Raw genomic sequence first — 21,496 nt, 5'->3', positions numbered from 1 at the left:
TGATGTTCAGGTAAAATGTCCTTTCCTTTCCTATAGTTTGAAGCCGTTGCTCCGCGTCCTAGTCTCCAGGGCAGCCTGCTCCCTCCCCCCTATGACTTCCCCTCATCTTGATCCATGGCCCTCATCATGTCTCCTCTCAGCCTTCTCTTCTGCAGGCTAAACATGCCCAGCTCTTTCAGCCGCTCCTCATAGGGCTTGATCTCCAGACCCTTGGATCATTTTAGTCGCCCTCCTCTGGACACTTTCCAGCTTAGAGTCAGCATCTCCCTTCAACTGCAGTGCCCGGAACTGGACACATTGTGATTCCAGGTATGCTCTGAGCAAGGCAGAATAGAGAGGAAGCATGACTTCCCTGGATCTAGGCACTAGACTCCTACTGATGCGGGCCAAAATCCCATTGGCTTTTTTAGCCGCTGCATGACATTGTAGGCTCACGTTTAACTTGTCCAGGAGGGCGCCAATATCTTTTTCACACACACTGCTGTGGAGCCAGGTGTCCCCCATTCTGTATCTTGATTGTGTTCTAGAAGCATTTTTCTCTTGAGGTTGCATGCAACTGTGGCTGGCATCTTCAGAAGAACATCTATCTATCTAATCTATCTGTGTGTGTTGGGTTGTTTTGCGGCGTTTCCCAGTAGCAGAGGAAGGGGAATCCATTCCGGGCTTTGCAGGCGGCCCGTCTGCTTGCGGGGAGGCAGCTCTTGGGGATCTCCTCCGCTTTGGCGGAGCGTGTGCGTCTCGGCGAGGGATTAGGCGCAGGAAGCGCCGGCTCTCGGCCCTGCTTCTTTCCTTTCTTAGCCATCCACCCACCCATCCCTCCATCCTGCCTTGTGCTCCTGTCTCTTTCGGGCAGGCGCGTCCCGCAGGAAGGGAAGGCGGGCGAGGAGGAGGCGCGCGCGCCCGCCCGCCCTGCCTCCTGTCAACAATAAGGCGCGCGATGTAGTGGAGGGGGGGCGCGCGCCGGGCTCGGAGGGGCCGCCCCCATGGAGCCCCCGCGCCGCCGCCTCCTCCTCCTCCTCGAGGCCGGAGCGCCAGGGACGGAGCCGGCGAAGCGGTGGCGGGGGGGCGGTGGCCGCCGGGGCTAGCCGCGATGCTCCTGCTGGAGGAGGGCGGCGACCCGGCGTCGGCCCCGGCCTCCCCGGCCGCAATGGCGCCGCGGCGGAGGAGGAGGGCCGTCTACCGCATCTCGGTGACCCTGGTCAAGAAGGAGGCGCTGGCCGTGGCCCCGTGGCCCCCGCACGGGCTGCTCCTGGAGGAGGAAGAAGAAGAAGAGGAGGAGGAGGAGGCAGAAGAGGAAGACGGCGAGCAGGAGGGGCCAAGGGGGCGCGGCGCAGCGGCCTCCTTCCGCAGTTTCCGGGCGCTGAGCACCGGGCAGCTGGAGCTGGGCCGCCTCAAGGTGTCCTCCCGCCGCAGCCGCGTCCCGCCGCCCCCTCCCGCTCCTCCTCCTCCGCCGCCCTTGCGCCGGAGCTGCAGCTTCCGCCACTGGAGCGGTAGCGGCGCCGAAGGGCCGAGGCTGCGCGCTTTGGCCCGGAGCAAGCGGCACAGCAGCTCGGGATGCCTGGCGCTCGGGCCCGGCGCGGGGCGGTCGCGGAGCGTCGGCAGGAAAGCGGCCCCGGAGGAGGAGGAAGAGGAGCCGGAGGAAGGCCCCTCGGAGCCCGCCCTTGCCGCCGCCGCCGGCTGTTCCTCGCCTCAGGAGCGGCGCCTCCTCCTCAGCCGCTTCTTCAGCGGCGTCTTCTCGCCCTTCGGGAGCCCCCTGGGGAGAGGCCCGCGCGCCCGAGCCTCCAGCGCCGGAAGCAGCGCCTGCAAGAGGAGGAGCGGCCCCGAGGAGGCCCCCGGCAGGAGAGGTGCCTCTGGGGTCCCGGGGGGGGGGGGGAAGAGGGGGGGGAGGAGGAAAGCCCCCCTTCGCCCTCCTGGTCTCAACCCTCTGGGGTTCCCCGACTGGCCGCTTCCGTTGCCCCTTTGATCAGGGAAGAGGAGGAGGAGGAGGAGGAGGAAAGCCTCTTAAAACATGAAAATATGGGTTACTAGGTCAGTCGATCCAGCGGAGTGGCGCGCACACGACAGCAGCAGCTAGCTTTGTCTTTCTTTGCCGGTGCCAAACGACCCTGTCTGTTGGCTTTGCTCCTGGAGCCCAGTCGGACGGAGGGGGTGTGTTTGTGTGTGTGTGTGTATACAGGCATGGGCAAACTTGGGTCCTCCAGGTGTTTTGGACTTCAACTCCCACCCACTATTCCTAACAGCCGATAGGCTGTTAGGAATGGTGGGAGTTGAAGTCCAAAACACCTGGAGAACCCAAGTTTGCCCATGCCTGGTGTATATATCACACACATTTGGGGGGTTTGGCAGAAGAAACCGAGTGTCCTGGGGTTTTGCAAAGTCCCTGATTGTTTGAAGGTTCAGGCCAGAGTTCACTTTTCAGAAGCAGCTGCCTGTTGTTACTGTTACTGAATGTAATGTTGGGATGGAGTGGCGTTATGACATAGTCAAACTGTACATCTAATTGCCGACTGGTCCAGTTTGTGAACATTGCAGAAGACACTTCTTAAAGTAGATTGGTGGATGCGGGGCTGGGGCTGGACTTGCCTTGTGGCCCATCATGCTAGCAGGAGCCACCAAACTCTTTTTGCTTGCCCAGTCATTCTCTTGGGAAGAACACAGGGACTCAGATGGAGGTGGGGATCTCTGGTTTCACAGTTGGACTGGCAGTATCAGAGGGAAATGGGAGGTACATTTGTATAGATCAGGCACGGGCAAACTTCAGTCTTCCAGGTGTCTTGGACTTCAACTCCCACCATTCCTAACAACCGGTAAGCTTATTGGTATTTCTGAGAGTTGAAGTCCAAAACACCTAGTATGGATGCACCTGCAGCAATACACATTTAAAAAAGCATTTGATACCTGACTCCTATAGGTGGGTGATACCTATTTTATAAAACAATCATAGAATCATAAAGTTGGAAGAGACCACGTGGGCCGTCCAGTCCAGCCCCCTTTTGCTAGACAGGAAAAATACAATCAAAGTACCTCTGACAGATGACCATCCAGCCTGTTTAAAAGCCCCCACCAGACCCCAAGGCAGAGAGTTCCATTGCTGAACAGCTCTTATAGTCAGGAAGATCTTCTAAATCTTCAGGTGAATCTTTTTTCCTGTCATTTGAAGTCCTAGTCTCCAGGGCAGCAGAAAAGAAGCCTGCTCCCTGAGCATGCATTCACTATAAGTATATACTGTATATAGTCATGTATAAGACTAAAAAATCCATCCAAAAAACCTGGGTTGATTTATCCATGGTTTAGTATAAGTAATGCACTTTAATTCATGTATATTTGTGCGTATGTGTGTGTGTGTTCCCTTCTCCATGTACAGTGAGAAAAAGTCAGAGCTTAGTCTTTCCCAGGAGAATTTAAAACAGGCATCCTCAAACTGTGGTCCTCCAGCTATTTGGCCCTTCAACTCCCAGAAGCCCTATTCAGTTTGTTAGCTTGGAGTTGGAGGCCCGGACATCTGGAGGGTGGCAGTTTGAGGATGACTGACTTGAAAGGAGCACTGACGCCTCTACTTGCTCCACCAAGTACTTTAAAAGGACTTCTGGTCCTTTTAAATGCCTGTGTGGGAAGACAGCAACAGTGGTAGTGGCCAGGGGTGGCTGGTCTCCTGAGGCAATGCTGGCAGTTCTCCCTCTCTTCTGAATGACCCTCGACATATCTATAGGTCATATCAAAATCCATAGTTTTCCCCCTAAAAGAACTCTTGACTTATACATGAGTATATACAGGGTGTTTGAAAAATAACTCCCTAGTTTTAATGTATTTATACTTAAAACTAGGGAGTTCTTTTTCAAACACCCTGTACAGTGGTATATGACAATGTGCTTCATTTTTTTGGATAACTGAGGGCAGATCCAATGATGAGCATTTTGGAGTGTAATTATATACAAGTATGACCTCAGTTCAAAGTTCACTTCCCATACCCCCTTACCCTTTATCCTATTCCATTCAATTCTCCTCCCCCCACCCGGTTTGTCTTGACACATCTGGAATTATTTGCAATAAAAATATTAATTAAAAAAAAAACAAGTATGACCTCAGTTGACAAACAGAAACTTTAACAGTAACTTTAAAGGCAGAAAGAATGGGGATAGCACTCCCCCCCAAAAGCAACTCAACATGTTTCTGTAAACTTTGCATTCACAATAACAGTAGGTACATGTGAAATGACATAACCAAGTCAAATAAACGATGTATGACGAAACAGAAAGGTTTGGAATCTTCTAGAGACATCTTAAAGCACATATTTGATACAAGGCACGTGGGCCAAATCTGGCCCTGTGTGCCATTTTATGTGGCCCTCCAGATGCTGGACTACAACTCCTGCATTCTTCCTCATTAGACATGACAGGAGCTGATGGATGTGTGATATCTGGAGCATCTGGAAGACTGCCATTAGTTCTCTTTAGTCAAAGTGGGGTTTGCATTTAGATACAAGGCTTGTGGATATGATGTCTGACTTTAAAATGCCCTTTAACCTTCCCCAACCCTAGAGCTACAAGTGCTGTTGGGTTGCAGTTCCTATAATCCCCAGCCCACATAGCGGATATAATCAAAATTGATGCGAGTTGTCAATCAGTAACATCTGAGGACCAAATTGTATCTCGTGGGATTCAAGTTAGGGAAGACTTATTATAAAGCATGCAGTCTATACAACAACAATAACAACAACAACAATAACAACTTTACTTGTAGAACAATTATAGTTGGCCCTCTGCATTCATGGATTCTCTGTTCATGGCTTTAGTGGCCCCTTGAAGGCAACAGTAAAGCTGATGTGGCCCTCAATGAAAATAAGTTTGACATCCCAGCCATAAAGGTTTTTTTTACAAAACATAATCAGGAATGATTTTTCTTTTGTTCTGTTTTTCTTAAAATGTGCAGTCTTACAGAGCTATGATTTTTAAACATGCTTGGAGCAACTAATGACCAGGCTTGCTTGTTCTCTTCTTTCTTTCTCTGGGTAACTTCATTCATGCTCCTCAAGGGATTTCAGAGACAGCTGCTGTTTATCTTGCTTATTGGATGAAGGCATGCATGACTATAGTAGGATCAGCTAGATCTGAATCATTTTCTTTTCCTAATCAAGACATGTCCACAAATGTTTGCAGTAAGTACTGTTTGCTGCAGGCATGCTGCTAAACCTTGATGCCCAAAATCTGACTCTCCATCCCAGTGTCTATATTGTTTTCGAAAAGTCTAGCTTGGCAGAGGACATGGGGGAAAGGCATAAGAAGATTGCAAAAGGAAGCTTCTTTCTTAGAGGCTTTGTTATCTGAGGCATGGGTGTATATTTTAGGCTGAAGATGTGTAGGCCATATGGAGAGTTGAAGTAATTCTACTTCCTGATTTTTGCCTCTATACTAAGAAAATTTCCTTGACTAACTACTGACTTAACTTATTGCTACATCTACATTTTTCTTGATGGGAATGAATGGCTTTGAGTGATAATCTTGAATGCTAATTATACATCTGTCATTCTGTTGAAAAGTCATTTGGCAATTTTGCTTAACAAATCAAATCCTTTTACTGTGGTAGCATTTGGAATAGCAATGCCTTTTGGTTGAGCATTCAGTTTCATCTAAGAAATGCTGAGACATGCTTAATGGTAGAAATCTATTTCATACTGGAGAATCCTCCTTTTAAGAATGCACCAGGAGAATGGCAGGAGGAAAATTATTTTTTCTTTCTTTTAACTGCCTTGATTATGGTCATATTATGGGAAGCACATGTGAAAAATTCTGACCCTTTCATAGCTGTGAGTCAGTGAGCTTTTACTGTAGAGTCAAACATTAGCTGGCTGTATTTTTGGTTAAGTTTTAGTGTGTTTTAGTAAAAACAGCAACCTGGAGTTGCTTTTGTAGAAGTTGTGTTTTTAGTCCTGGAATAGGCTATTTCTTGGAGTTAAAATTAATTCCAATCTACTTCCTTTTTTTAAAACTTGGAATGAAAATTAATTTCAGTGCTATACAGTATTCAGATACTTGTCACAAAGGAAGATAGGAATTTTGAATTCAGATGACATTTTCTTTAAACTTCCAATTTGAAAAAAAAATATGTTGAGACTTTCTATCAAAGGCAGAATTCTTTGTATTTATTGATTTATGTATTTATTTAGAGGATTTACACCCTGCTCTTCAGCCACCAAGGCCCAGATTGCTTACAAATTGTTAATTAGATTTTCCCTTCCCTTCAAGGCTTACAATGTAAATAATACAAGGCACACAAAGAAAAGGGAATGGCAGTGCGGAAAGGGGATTAAATCCAGCAGATATTGTCTCTTCTTCTCTCCCTCTGGGATGGAGTTTCATCTGCTTTTTGGGCTGTGCTTTCCTCTTATTGGGGTAGAAGAGGATCTTTGTATGGTGTTAAATTGATTGTAGGTTTGTATGGTGTAACACGCATATCACCAATTTAAGTTTACTAACAGCACAACGCTGTCTCAGTTCTATGTGTATATGGGCATTGAATGTTTGCCCTATATGTATATAATGTGATTCGCCCAGAGTCCCCTTCGGGGTGAGAAGGGCGGAATATAAATACTGTAAATAATAAATAAATAACCATGTTTGTCCAGAAGTAAGTCACATTGAATTCACTGAAATTCAAATATGTTTAGAAGTGAGCCAAAGTTTCTTGTCTTTGCAGACATTTTGTACTGCTTAGTGTGCTATAAAACAGTGTGTCAGAAATGTAAACCCAATTTTCTCCTTAGTTGTTTCTAAATTCAGTGTTTCCACCAGTAGATTGGGCAATGATGAGGAGATTGTGGCTTGCTGAGGAGAGTGTGGGACAGGGTGGTTGTATGTTTTCTGGGCTGTATGGCCATGTTCTAGAAGTATTCTCTCCTGACGTTTCGCCCACATCTATGGCAGGCGTCCTCAGAGGTTGTGAGGGATGGAGAAACTAAGCAAGGAATGTTTATATATCTGTGGAAAGTCCAGGGTGGGAGAAGAACTCTTGTCAGTTGGAGGCCAGTGAATGTTGTAATTAATCACCTTAATTAGCATTGAATAGCTTCATCTCCTGGCTTCTTCCTGCCTGGGGGCGCCTTTGTTCAGAGTCGTTAGTTGCCCCTGATTGATTCATGTCTGGAACTCCTCTGCTTTCAGTTTCCACAGATATATAAACCTTCCTTGCTTAGTTTCTCCATATCTCACAACCTCTGGGGATGCCTGCCATAGATGTGGGCGAAACATCAGGAGAGGATACTTCTGGAACATGGCCAGACAGCCCGGAAAACATACAACCACCCTGTGATTCCGGCCATGAGAGCCTTCAACAATACAGAGTGTGGGACAGCTTGTATGTCAGGTGGGTTTGCTGTAGCCTTGTTGTCTGCTCACCAGTAGAAGAAGTGATAAAGCTGCATCTCTAATTGTGGCAACATTTGTTTGCCCTATACAATCTTCATGGAAAATGTATGTTGGAAGTGACAATATAGAGGGAAAGATGGAACAGGTTAGGGAGGAGCAAATCTGAAGGAGCAAAAGAAACTAGAAGCTAGAGTTCATCAGCTGACAATAATTGTCAAGTATTTTAAATAACAACAGGAAAAAATGGAGAGAGAACCATTAAAATTCTTGACAATTATTGTATGTAATCCTTAAAATTCTCAATTTGGAATGAGAAATTTAAAGAAATCTAAAATATCAATGAAAATTGGCAGTTTTTTTCTGAGGGGAAATAAAGTTTTGGAAAGATTGAAAAATAATGCAGTATTGGTGCCTTTATTGATGAAAGTTATGCTCCTAGGAAAGCTTAATGTAATGTTTATGTCATGTTTGGCATATTGAAAGTACATTACAGTTTATTTAGTTTACAAATTTACTTTTTAAAAGCCCCCCCCCCCCCCCCAATTTGCAATACAGGTCCTTAACTTCTTCCAAATTCATGGGCATTAAGCAAAAAAAAACCCCACAAAAAAACCCCCAGTAAGAACAGAAGAAACCATTGATGCTGATAAAACAAATGCAATTATTCTCTCTACTCCAGTTTCCCATAGTGAACAAAATATTCATTCACATTTTTTAAAAATGGAGAAAAGGAAATCATGCTAACGATTATAATGATCAGATACTATATCTTAGTGTTTCTCAAGCTATTTGACATAGAGCACCTGGCTTTTTCCTCCTGATATGTACAAATATCAGATCATTGGCTGCAATTATTTTTTCCTTTCCTTGAAGTTCACTGTGGACTGCCAAGTGAAGGCTCCTACAAGAGCTTTTGTCTCTGAATTATCATCTTGAGGAACATTGTTGTACATAGTTTTACATAGAAGTCTATGTGTCGCACAATTTTTAGTAATAACATGGAGTGCATAAGTATATGGACACCTTGTGTTGACCATTTTATTCATTATAAATAAATAAAGTGTTTCATAACCCATTTTTATTTTGTTTGGAAAATAGCATCAAACTGAAGGGGGACTTCCTTTTTCCTGAAGTTTTTCAGGTTTTCCCCCTGAGCCTTTACATATTTTATGTATGTATGTATGTATGTATTTATTTATTAGACTTGTATACCGATACTCCCAGTTTGGCTCGGAGCGGTTTACAGAAATAGATTAAAACAATACAATTAGCTTTAAAACAACAATAAAAACAGCAATAAAAAGAGCAATAAAAACAGCAATAAAAACCGCAATAAAAACAACAATAAAAACAGACATATTCATGAACTTGGATCTGAACCTGAATGCCCAGATTTTGGAGTGCATTTCCAAAGTTAGAACTAGTGCACCAATTGTGCCTGTTTCTCTAGAAGTCAAATCTAGCTATAGTAACTTATGCCTTAATTACATTTCATTTGGACTCCTGGAACACATATGTTGAGCAGCCTTTCGAAGCTGTTCAGAGTTCAGCTCTTGACCTTTAACACCTTAAGTGGCTTGGGTCCAGACTCTCTGAAAGACTGTATTGCCCTATACAGGCCAATGTGAGCAGTAGGATCTGCAGGAGAGGACTTTCTCTCAATCCCTTCAAGTTTTCCGGCACATTTGATGTGGACTGTGGAGGAGCCTTCTCTTGGGCTGTTCTCAGGAATTCCTTTCCAGAATAGGTCTGGTTGGTCCTCTCCCTGCTCCCTTTCCACTGGCAGGTGAAAACATTTTTATTCAGACAGGCCTTTGAATTTTCATTATGGAACGGTAGTTTGTGGATAAAGCAGTGTGCTATATTTTTAATCTTTTACAGGAAAATATGTTTTAAATACATTTTAGTGTGTCTGCTTGAAATAATGCTTTAAAATATTGCTCTTTTTGTAAACTACATTGTGTTTTTGATGAATCGCCTTTAAATTGTTGTAAGCTGCCTTGAATCCCATATTTGGAGAAAAACGGGTTGTATGCTCAATGTTGGTATATAAAAGTCATAGGACATGTGTACAGTATACTTGTCTGTTTATACCACAAAGGCTGTTGCTAGCTGAAGTGGTCTTCTGTGATGTCACTGAGAAAGAGAGGTGACGTGTGGATGAGGGAGCCCCCCACCGTTGCTGGATTATTGCCATGGATTCATTGTGAAGTAGCCCTTCTCACAGCTCGAGAAGGGAGAAAGTCGGCGGGCAGTAATACCAACAACACCTGGGCAACAATGGGTTTATACACCAGTAGCAAAATAAATCAGACCTGCACAACCTGTGGTCCTCCAGGTGTTTTTTGTACTTCAGCTCCCAAAATTCCTGATCATTGGACAAGCTGGCTACGGCTTCTGGGAGTTGGAGGCCCAAACACCTGGAGGGCCAGGAGCCCCCGGTGGCATAATGGGTTAAAGCCTTGTGCTGGCAGGACTGCCGACCAAAACGTCGACAGTTTGAATCTGGGGAGAGGGATGAGCTCCCATCTGTCAGCTCCAGCTTCCCATGCTGGGACATGAGGGAAGCCTCCCACAGGATGGTAAAACATCAAAACATCCAGGCGTCCCCTGGGCAACATCCTTGCAGATGGCCAATTCTCTCACACCAGAAATGACTTACGGTTTCTCAAGTTGTTCCTGACATGGAAAAAAAAAAAAAAAACCTCGAGGGGCCACAGGTTCTGCAGGCCTGAAACAAACAAACAAACAGTCGTTATTTATATTATCCTTTCTTACAAGTTGCTTAGGATAGTGTACATACTTTCATTATTTTATGCACACAAGGAGGTTAGATAGTGTGTGTGATTGACCCAATATTAATTAATGCAGTTCAATGCTGAATGAGGATCTGACCTAGAGGGACCCTGATTCTATTGTGACATGCTACCCGATAGACCGTAGCATTTGGCTTTGATAACCGTTTGGCATTGTAGCAAGTAAACCATGGAAGAAGATTCACTGTGCTGCTAGCTGTACTCTGTATTGTTGCAGAGTTAAGACTATGAGAATGTTCTCTGTTGTGGAGTGATGGTGAGCTGCCCTCTTCTAAGAAATGAATTCCTAGTAGAATTTTTACAAAGTAAACTAGCACACAACATTCTTGGAATATCTGATACTTTTTGGCTAATCACTAGATTGGCATGGTAATTGTTTTGGAAGAAATCACATTACAATATCATGCAGTTATCAATATATATCAATTGGAATTTATTTCCATACTTTGAAGGAAAAGGGTTGGTTGAAACCTTATGCCAGTAAGTGCTATAATATTCAATTATTTTCAGTTGTTTATTGAATGGACTCCCCCCTTTTTCTGTACATATATATTCAAAAAGCTTCATGTTGAAGGATAAGAAGATGCCAGATGTACTGAAATAGCCAGATGATTAAGAACTGAACGAGTATTAAGGTCACAATCTGAATTAAATACTCAAGAGATTAATGCTCACAATAATTCAACTGTATGCCAGATGGTGTATACAGTAATTTTACTGCTGGCCCAGAAATGTTGTGTTGGCTTGTTGATGTAAACTTAGTTGTTATAGCTGCCCTTGGTGACCTAGAAGCTTTAAAAAGGCAAAATCCAGAATATTTGAAATTCTGTTCAGAGAATTATTCTTGTATAAAAGGCATCTAAACATAGGCAACTATGCGCAATTCAGATGACAAGGCAAGCCAAAGGAGTACATGAACTCGGGCTTGTATTGGGAATCCAGATAACTCCTGTGACTGCAAGGGATATGTTCCTGAACTTACTGTAGAAATGTGAAAGTGCAGATACAGTAGAGTCTCACTTACCCAACACTCGCTTATCCAACGTTCTGGATTATCCAACGCAGTCTGCCTTTTAGTATTCAATGTTTTTGTAGTAAATGTTTTCAATACATTGTGATGTTTTGGCACTAAATTCATAAATACAGTAATTACTACGTAGCACTATTGCGCATTTAACTACTTTTTCTGTCAAATTTGTTGTTAAACATGATGTTTTGGTGCATAATTTGTAAAATAATAACCGAATTTGATGTTTAGTAGGCTTTTCCTTAATCCTTCCTTATTATCCAACATATTTGCTTATCCAGCGTTCTTGTCAGCCCGTTTATTTTGGATAAGTGAGAGACTACTGTAATAGCAAACCTTATTGTGAAGAACAATGTCCAGCACAAGCATGTCATGGAACAGTGGTTCTCAACCTGTGGGTCCCAAGTTGTTTTGACCTTCAGTTCCCAGAAATCCTAACATTTGGTAAACTGGCTGGGATTTCTGGGAGTTGTAGGCCAAAACACCTGGGGACCCACAGGTTGAGAACCACTGCCATAGACTCACACAGAAGGTTCTGAAATGTCTAAAGAGAAGACCCTTTCATGGAATTGCTAGGTCTTGCAGAGTGAATTCATGGACTTCCAGCAGAACCATAACCATGGAATTGCACATGAGAGCCATATTTTTTTCAGATACGGATAAATGAGACTGTGGGCACTGGTCATGCGGATGGAATCAGAGGTCATACTGTAGTCAGTTTATTGTGTTGTCCAAATAGGAGATTGTCTTTGGTTCTCTTCCAGCAAACCAAACAGACAAACCTAATACAAACTCTGGGTTCTTTTGTTTTATTTGTTTGGCGCAAACCAAACTGTGCATAATCATGCTTGGACAGGATAATAGACCATAGAAGGAAGAAGCCCTGTGATTTGCTTAGCTGTTCCTGGAACACACAGGAGCAAGTAAGTATATGTGGATGAATATCAATACTGTATTTCAAGAATCATCACTAGAAGTTCCCTTTATTGCGCCTCTCCAAGAACATACTTCAGTTCTAAATGTGCCATCTGGTAATGAACCATACGGATAGTTAGCAAGTGTAGTGATTTTTCTGGAAGAGTCTTGGTTAGAATATTTTTCCAGTCCCTTAAATGATTAGCACCCGATTTAGCTTCTTTAAGTATATCATGTGAGGTATCATGTGCTGTGTAAATACCTCAGAGATTTGTCTAATACCTGAGAGTATTTGAATTGAAATATTTGGTGAGAGAGGAAATTCATAAATATGCATGATCCTGTTCATTCACACGTTGTTGCCATTGTTCTTATTGTACTTATTCCCAGGTATTTTATTTATTTATTTATTTATTATTCAAACTTATATGCCGCCACTCCCCTAGGTATATGGATGCAGAGTTAAAGGCTTAATATTGTTTAAATGCTACATTTCAAGATATGGCAATTCTATCACATACACCTATTTAAATTATTCACATCAAAAATCAACAAAAAGGAGACTCTCAAAACTGATGGAAATAGCATCAGTTAACAGTCGCTCCAAGCCTGGGTTAAGAGCAAGACAGATGGACCTAATTCTACCATTACAGTTGACTCTCCATGTCCATGTATCCAACCATCCACAGCTTGAAAATACAGTAGAGTCTCACTTATCCAACATAAATGGGCCGGCAGAATGTTGGACAAGCAAATATGTTGGATAATAAGGAGGGATTAAGGAAAAGCCTATTACACATCAAATTAGGTTATGATTTTACAAATTAAGTACCAAAACATGTTTAACAACAAATTTGACATAATTTTTTTTTCATGTCTGGAGCAACTTGAGTCACTTCTGGAGTGAGAGAATTGGCCGTCTGCAAGGACGTTGCCCAGGGGACGCCTGGATGTTTTTGATGTTTTTACCTTCCTTGTGGGAGGCTTCTCTCATGTCCCCGCATGGAGCTGCCGCTGATAGAAAGAGCTCATCCGCACTCTCCCTGGGTGGGATTCAAACCTGGCAGCTTTCAGGTCAGCAACCCAACCTTCAAGTTACGAGGCTTTAACCCATTGCGCCACCGGAGGCTCCAACGGAAAAAGTAGTAGCAGTAATGCTATGTAGTAATTACTGTATTTATGAATTTAGCACCAAAATATCACGATGTACTGAAAACATTGACTACAAAAATGCATTGGATAATCCAGAACGTTGGATAAGCAAGTGTTGGATAAGTGAGACTCTACTGTATGTCCCCTCCACCTCCCTGACCCAAATTCAAAAGCAGATCTTGATTTTACCATTTTATATACGAGACAGCATTTTATGGTGACATCGTAAAGGTAAAGGTTTTTCTCTGACATTAAGTCTAATTGTGTCCGACTCTGGAGGTTGGTGCTTATCTCCATTTCTAAGCCAACTGGCTGGCATGACTGCATGGAGCGCCATTACTTTCCCACAGGAGCGGTACCTATTGACCTACTCACATTTGCATGTTTTCGAACAGCTAGGTTAGCAGAAGCTGGGGTTAACAGTGGACACTCACCCCGCTCCCCGGATTCAAGCTGCCATCCTTTTGGTCAGTGAGTTCAGCAACTCAGCGGTTTATCCCGCTGCACCACCGGGGGCGCATAGTAGTGACCTAGTAGATTATGTCATATTCAGCAATGATATAACTGGGCTGCTCTGTGATGTCATGAAGAGTCGGAAGCAATTGAACAGTAAACAACAACAAAAAGACTAGAAAAAGACTGGCTTCTTATTTGTTGTACGAGTTAAATGATACTCTTTTTGAAAACTTAATATTTTCCCTCATGTGTGGCTAAGTCAATATACACTGGAAAGCAACCAGGTTTTAAAAGATCCTGTCCGTGCTATATGTTGCAAGGTAAACTAGTTTAAAAGAATAAAAAAACAAAACTATGAAATGTAGGGATCTGCATTGCCAACCATTTTGACAACCATGTGAATGTGGTTAAGAGTGAGCATATGTATTCGACTAAATAGCCATACAATGAATATTTTAAGGGAAGAAGATAAATTGGGCAGGTCCTAGGTTCTGCTTTCCATTGGTACAAATGACTGTTTTTTTTCCCTGGGATTTTCTTTCACCTTCTGTCCTTTGGCATTGTCCCCCTGCTTAAGGACTTTTCCCCAACACAGCTGCTTGTGCCTAAATCCAACCCATTCTGTCTTAATGTTGAGTGGCAGTTAGTAGATATGTATGTACTGGTAGTTTTGAGAATTTTAGTAGAAAAGCGATCATTTCTGATTCTGGTGTATGATTTTGGTTCTTGTAAAATAACAACATTGGAGTAAACCCTATAATGTGAAGTTTTTCCAGGTTGTATGTTTTCTGGGCTGTATGGCCATGTTCCAGAAGTTTTCTCTCCTGACGTTTTGCCCATATAGTCAAGAGAGAATACTTCTGGAACATGGCCATACAGCCCAGAAAACATACAACAACCCTGTGATCCTGGCCATGAAAGCCTTTGACAACACACTGACGTATTTCCATTTCTCTGTTAAGTATTTTAAATGTTACCGGTTGAAAGGTTTGTGAATAGCTGTAGAATTACAACTTTTTTATTTTGTACTAATGCAAAACAGTTTAAGTACTCTGCGAGCTATTGAAGGACTCAATATGAAGTGATGTCTTGCTATGAGCTTCCTGCAAATGAGTATTTCTTTTAGTTGAATCTGGTGCAAGTAATTCATACTGTTACTTTACACTAAAATGTTAAGATTTCAAATTAATGGGCAAAACCATACATGATTATCAATATTATTTGAAAATAATTTAGAACATAGCACCATCAATTTTCAGAACTGAGCTCTGGTCCTTGAAGGAGGGATAGAAAAGAAAAGCAATTACTGGCTAAAATAAAATGTAGAGACATAGGATTGGAGACCATTTATTTGTCATACTATGTCATATCATTCAAAAAAACATATAGTCAAATTAGTTTCAAAAATTCAAGCAATATAACCTATGAGTAATAATTTACACAGATGAAAAGCAGTTTCCTCCTCCTCTTCCTCCTCGTCTAACACTTTTTACCCATCCCCTCTGTCCCCTGAGAGGAGAAGGCCTTTGCTGTGCCAAGGGAAATCTGCTTGTGTTGTTTCAAACTATGTTATGAATAATTTTTGATATTCATAACTTACTTACAATGGTTTACAAGAGTTTTATTGTAAAAAATTAAATTTAAAATTGTTCAATCTTACAGATGCCTTTGTAAATAGCCAGGAATGGACACTAAGTCGATCCGTGCCAGAACTCAAAGTGGTAAGTACACTCTATGTGACCACATATGCTTTTAATTTTTTTAGCTTCTGTGATAAAACATGATAATCCTTCAGATACATAATTATCCTTTTCACCCTCAGTCATTCAGATGGTGCTCAATAATATCGCAGGTGCAGTCTTGTTGAGGCTGGCAACTGCATGCATGTATTCTGAACACATTATAAAATTCCTTATTTTGGGCAGAATTTGGAATGACTGTGGGGTGAAAAAATGGTAGTGTCTTCTCTTGGCCCTTATCTAGCTAATCACTTACTTGTGGGTTGCAGTCCTTGAAGTTTAATGCTGCCTCTGGCTTCCTAGCTCTTGAAGATGGCACAGTCCTACAATTATGGAACTAAATGGATTTAAAATAATTCCTGACATTGTTGCTCGTGTGTTCAGATCTGTCATGACTGGCAAGTCTACTTGCAACATTAGATTTGAAGTATTCTTAGTTTGAATGGTTCTTCTCTATAACATTTCCAAGGCTGACTAAAGAATATGATGAAGGAAGAAATAACAAGTTTTGGTCCAGAGATAATTTGGCTGGAAATTCTTTTGATGAGGCTGGATCTACATTGCCATATAAGGCAGTTTCAGAATGCAGATTAACTGAATGGAACTGGAATATATGGCAGTGTAGACTAATATAATCCAGTTCAATGCAGTTTAACTGCATTATACGGCCGTGTAGATGCAGCCCAAGATTTTTTGCTTCTATTTTTAAATGACAGGTCAATACACAGTTAAATCCTATTAGTTCACTGGGTCTAATCTGGTTGAGATTTTCATTACTTTTTGTGTTGAGCTTAACAATAATGTAGCTTCAAGCTTATGATTTGCTCCTACCCACAATACTGAGACAGTGGACTAGATTTATGCTGTTGAAGCCCTGTGTATATTTTTGTGCATTTTCCACATTGGTGTCTTTAATTGTTGTTTCAACTGCGACATAATCTGTTTTTGAAATATAATTATGTGCTTATTTCAGCTGCTTGTATATAAATACCAAATTTGACTACATTGTTGCTGTTTTAGTAGCTTTGTTGCAGCTCCAGTTTCTTTTGGTAATCTTGGAACTAATTGTAGGATTGTGTTAGGCTCCAGAAGTAGATGTCTGAGGAAGCAACTTTGTCATGTCTGCACCACACCCTGAGTTGTTCCATATAAGATTGAAAGATTGTGCTAATTATAACTACTGTGGCAGTTAATTACAAGTAGCCATCTATTCATGGAAGGAAATGGGTTACTTTGTGTGTCTTGCAGGTTTGTAGTTTTGTTGTAGCATTTTGGAAACATAGTTCAGATGCCAGCTTGCTGACATTTTCAGTTTAAATATTATTAGCTTTTATTGGTTATCAATATATAATAGAATGCATTGTTGAAGGCTTTCACAGCTGGAATCACTGGGGTATTGTGTAGTTTCGGGCCAGTCACAGATGCAGGCGAAACATCAAGAGAAAATGCTGCTAGAGCATGGCCATATAGTCTGGAAACCACACAACACCCCTGTAATACAATCCTTAGAACCCCACATTCTATTACATGCCCAACATGAGCCTGGGATAGTCCAAATTCTAACCCAGGATTTGTATATTCCCTAAACTTTAGGCCCATCTGAACAGTTGGGCCTGTTCTAGAATAGAGCTGACTGCAATTGTTTTTGCTGCCATTCTTTGTTTCCCAGGCTCAGGTGGCCCATGGACACAGGATAGCGGTTACTGTCCCCTCCCAGCTATGTCTGTGTGACTTATCCTAGAACTGAGCTGGTGTACGCCTTTCGGCTACGCATATTCATTCTAATTATAAAAATAATGGACAATAACATATTTGCAATAGATCTCTTTTCATTCCTGTTGATATCCTCAGCCTTCCTCAGTTTCCCCTCTTTGAAACTCACCCTTGGTTTCCTGCCATAGCTCTGTATTTTCCCCCCTCTATAATCCTTCGTGGGTCCATGCAGAACTGGAAAACAGAACCTGAACCTCTTTTCATACAACACATATCCATTTTACCCTTTGCCTCTTTCTCTCTCTTCCCTTACCAAAAAGACTTAACACAAACCAAATTTTCCCTTTTTTGTCTCTGAACCTTTCCAATATGTGTCTCCCCCCGTCCCGCTAAATTTAATATTCTCTTCCTCCTTACGTTCTTCAGTAGTATTCCTGGCACTTCCTCTGTGCATGTTTTCTGTATCTTTTCTGAGTCTTCATCATCCTCTCGTAACCTCCTCCTGGGACCATGGGTCCAACAAAACTGACCATTTAATGCAAACAACTGCAGATCAGCAATCTGGCAGTGAAATTATGCGCAGAGTTTTTCTGAGGTAATATGGGGCAGGGCCACAGTAATGCAGACTTGTTCCATGTTAACCAAAGTCACAAGATGCTCCAAATTCTTCCCCAGAACTCAGGCAACCTTCAACTTTGGGCCCATGTCAACAGTTGGGACAGTTCCAAGATGGAACCAGCTGCAACCGTTTACATGGCCATCCTGTGTTCCCTGGGCTCTGGTGGCTTGGAACATGGGATGGCACTCACCTTCACCTCCTGTTCTCTCTGTCATAGTGGTCTCCAGTGCAACTTGGGCCTGCCAGTCACTTGTCGCATACAGTGGCATTGACCACTCCAGGTGATGAGCAACTGGCAGAAGTCATGTCACCCTTGATGTCCACTGTGACAAGAAGAATGGGGAGGGATGGTAAGAGTCGCCATCCAATTGTGCAAAACCTAGTTCTGAACCAGGGCACCTTCACTGTTCAAATCATTCTGGATCCAGTCTGCCATATGCTATACTGAATTGCCCCCAGGATAATGGGTTAGTGTAGCTCTGCCCTGTGTCACCACATTCCAAATCAGATTCTCTAACTTTATCTTTTGTCTCCTTCTGAAATCTTGCTGCTTCCATTTCACCCCTCAAATCCTTGCCGGTAATCATATCATCAATCAAAGTAACAGTCAAACTATCTTTCTTAAAATAATTTTTCAGCAATTTCACATCTTCCCTAGCCAAATCGCTCCATCTTTTTCTTCATTGAATTACTGCACCTTCTTCTATTTAACAAAGTTTTGTTATATAAAGAGTTAACTCCTTCCATCTGTTGCCTCTGCCTGGCTCCTCTGTAACAGTGATGTTGAGACACAATCAGCTGTTTTGCTTCTTTTATTTCAATCCAGTCAAAACATTCTCCACTTTCTCATAACACATCAGTCTGTTTATTTTTCTGCCTTTTCAAATTTGACTTTAATTGCAAAGCATATACAAAAACAATCAATCTTCCAGTTTTACAAAGTGACTCTCATAATTTCAGACTTGTATATATTTGCCCATTCAGAAGTTTTAGTCTGTAGTTTTAAAAGGCTTTTTGCTTTCAAGCCATTGCCTTAGTTAAAAACAATCCATACATTTTTCTTGTTAAACCAAAAGGAAGGAAACTCACTGAAGCATTGAGTAGCCATTGGCTTAAAAAATTATTTTCGCTCTTAAATCCGAATAACAATGTCGGTAGAATAATAGATGAAAAAGAGAATAAGGTTGACAGCTTAATGACTCATTAGGCCCCTCACACAGAAGAAGAGTCATTAATGGGACTTCAGTTACTGTTCCATGGCCTCCACAGAGCAGCAATAGGCATTAGTTTGGAATGAAGTTCTGGTATGCCTAAACCCCCCAGATAAAGGGGATTGAAGAGTGTGCCTACATGTGTCTGTACATTTCATTAAATTCCATGGGGCAACTAGAACTCTTTTTCATTCTTTTTCATTTATAGGCTCAACTTGAAATAGAAGCCTCTCTGATTTCTTTTATCATTGATTTTATTCACTCTAGGTGAATGAGAAGGTTTTTGAGGAACAGACAACTAATGTCTGATTACAGTCAGATACACTGTTACACAACAGATAGACCATAGTTTGTTCATGGAGGCATAGTTTGGTCCCTAATGCAATGCTTCCCAAACTCTGTTCTTCCAGCCTTCATGGCTTAGTTCTTACAAAGAGAAGCTAGGAACTGTGATGAAGCTAGACCTTTTGAAGCTTTGGAAAATTCTTATGAAAGAGATCTAGTGTGGAATGGAGAAAAAAGTGTTGGATTTAACATGCCAAACAAAAACGCCTATTATGCATCTTCCAAGGCTGATTGTGAAATACAATACATCATACCTTGGAAACCTTCAGCTTTTCGAGCCTTGTTGGGGGGGGGGTCTTGTTCAGATATTTCAGTGCAGAACTATGCTTGTGTATGTTTAAAAATACATGACTAAATGCATGTTCTGAAATTGCACATAACTGCAAAAATGGTTAGAAGAACACATGAATTATATAAATGTGTCTGATAAATGTACAGCAAATGCACAACTATTTATGGAGTTGGGGAAATAAGGAGTCTCACAACTTAATATGTAAATTGAACAAGAATGTGATTCCAAGAAGTATCTAGAAAGGCTCATCTGGTCTTTTATTAAATGAATGGATTTAACTTTGTCTGAATTGTAGGTGTATGTTGATGGCATTCAAATTAGCAGCTATGAATTTAATTTGGCACCTGTCTGTTTGTCTGATTATACTCTGTTTACCTTACTTTTGTGGGCATAATTTGGTTTAAGAATGCATGAGCTTAGTTTAGCATTATAAGTAATGCACATGCCCTTGGATGTTCTCATTCACATCTGTTTGAAGTTGGATTTTGAGCTGCACACTTAGTTGTAAAAATTATGAATGAAACCCTGAGTTTTAAAATTAATATGTATTTTTTCTCTCCACAGGGAATTGTAGGAAATTTAGCTAGTGGGAAATCTGCTCTTGTACATCGATATCTGACTGGGACATATGTCCAAGAGGAATCACCAGAAGGTAAAACAACTGATAGGCCACTCCAAGCATGCTATTCCTAGGCCACTACTCCAGCTGTTATTATGATTATGATTTTTATGTGTATCCAGCCTTTCTCCCAAAATTGGGTCTGAAAGTGGTTATGCAATGATAGCATATAATTACAGAGAAGATCATATTAGACAAAAAATGTGTATGAAAAAACACACCAAATGTTTATCTGCACGTTTTCTTAAAGAAGACAAATTGACATTATGCTGCCTTTTTCATAGTGTTTTTCCCAATAGAAGTCTGAAAGCTACTAGCAATATATCTTGTTTTTTCTCTCTATCCTCCCACTAAAACCCCACATCTATCATTTGTGACTTTTTAGAGGTGAAAGAAAAGTCATGCTGGCAGTGTCCCTAATGTGACCACAGAATTTGTCAACTTCTCAGCTGGAGCAAACTATAAATATTGCAGATTCTGTGGTGTCTGTATATTAGGTTCTTGATGTCTCATGGCATAGTGGAATATACTTTGCATGTGACTTGCTCCCTTTTATTATTATACTTAAAATTTAAAATTCTACAATTTTTACAGTTAAGTCATAGAAATAAGTGAGGTGTAATTGATAAACTTGGAAAGCTTTTGTGGTCAAATTCAGATGAATACGATATAGACTTGAAAATGAAATTCTAGTAGAGTCTAAGGTAACATTCACAGAAATTAATATCCTGATTATTTTTATTTGTTCTCCTTATGAACTTTTAAATCCAACTGAGACACTGAATTTCTGGTTCCTTCTTTTCCTTACTGGCTGTTCCATTCTTTGCAGATATGGATGCAGGTAACTATATGTCCTCTTCATAGCAGCACTTGTTTTGAAGAGAGGAAGCAAAGCTTTTGTACTAGTTTCCCCTTGTTTTGTGTACCATTTTTGTTTCTTTTTTTTAAGTTAAGAACACATCTCACTGTCGTCACATGCCGTAGATGTCTCTTAGCAGTAGTCATATGTAGTTTCATGTGTCTGTAACAACATCTGTTCTAAATTAACCCTTCTTTGGGTGTTCTCTAACTTTGTGTGCTAACAGTAGTTATTAAGGGAGCCAGAAATGGCATTTGGCTTTTATTCAGGACTCATATGGCAGTCCTATCTTTTTTACTGTCTTAGAGGACTCCCCCAAATTTTGCTCCAGTTTCTGTCAGTACACATTGTTAATAGGATGGGATGGGATGA

General features: G+C 41.6%; 1 protein-coding gene across 7 annotated transcripts in view; it reads left to right on the top strand.

The window, feature by feature from the left end:
- The window catches only part of agap1 (ArfGAP with GTPase domain, ankyrin repeat and PH domain 1), a 396,335-nt gene that overhangs the window by 53,671 nt on the left and 321,168 nt on the right, over positions 1-21,496 (top strand). For 2 of the 7 annotated variants that reach the window (XM_062959942.1, XM_062959953.1), the window contains exons 2-3: positions 15,390-15,448; positions 20,211-20,298. In XM_062959942.1, the coding sequence (XP_062816012.1) occupies positions 15,390-15,448; positions 20,211-20,298 (147 nt within the window). Of the gene's footprint in view, positions 1-454; positions 1,845-15,389; positions 15,449-20,210; positions 20,299-21,094; positions 21,107-21,496 lie in introns of those variants that run through there. The other 5 variants (XM_062959898.1, XM_062959915.1, XM_062959932.1 and 2 more) reach the window with 5 other exon arrangements.

Source organism: Anolis carolinensis, chromosome 1, assembly GCF_035594765.1.
Source record: "Anolis carolinensis isolate JA03-04 chromosome 1, rAnoCar3.1.pri, whole genome shotgun sequence".
NCBI classification, from domain to species: Eukaryota; Metazoa; Chordata; class Lepidosauria; order Squamata; family Dactyloidae; genus Anolis; species Anolis carolinensis.
This window is presented reverse-complemented; position numbering and strand designations above follow the sequence as displayed.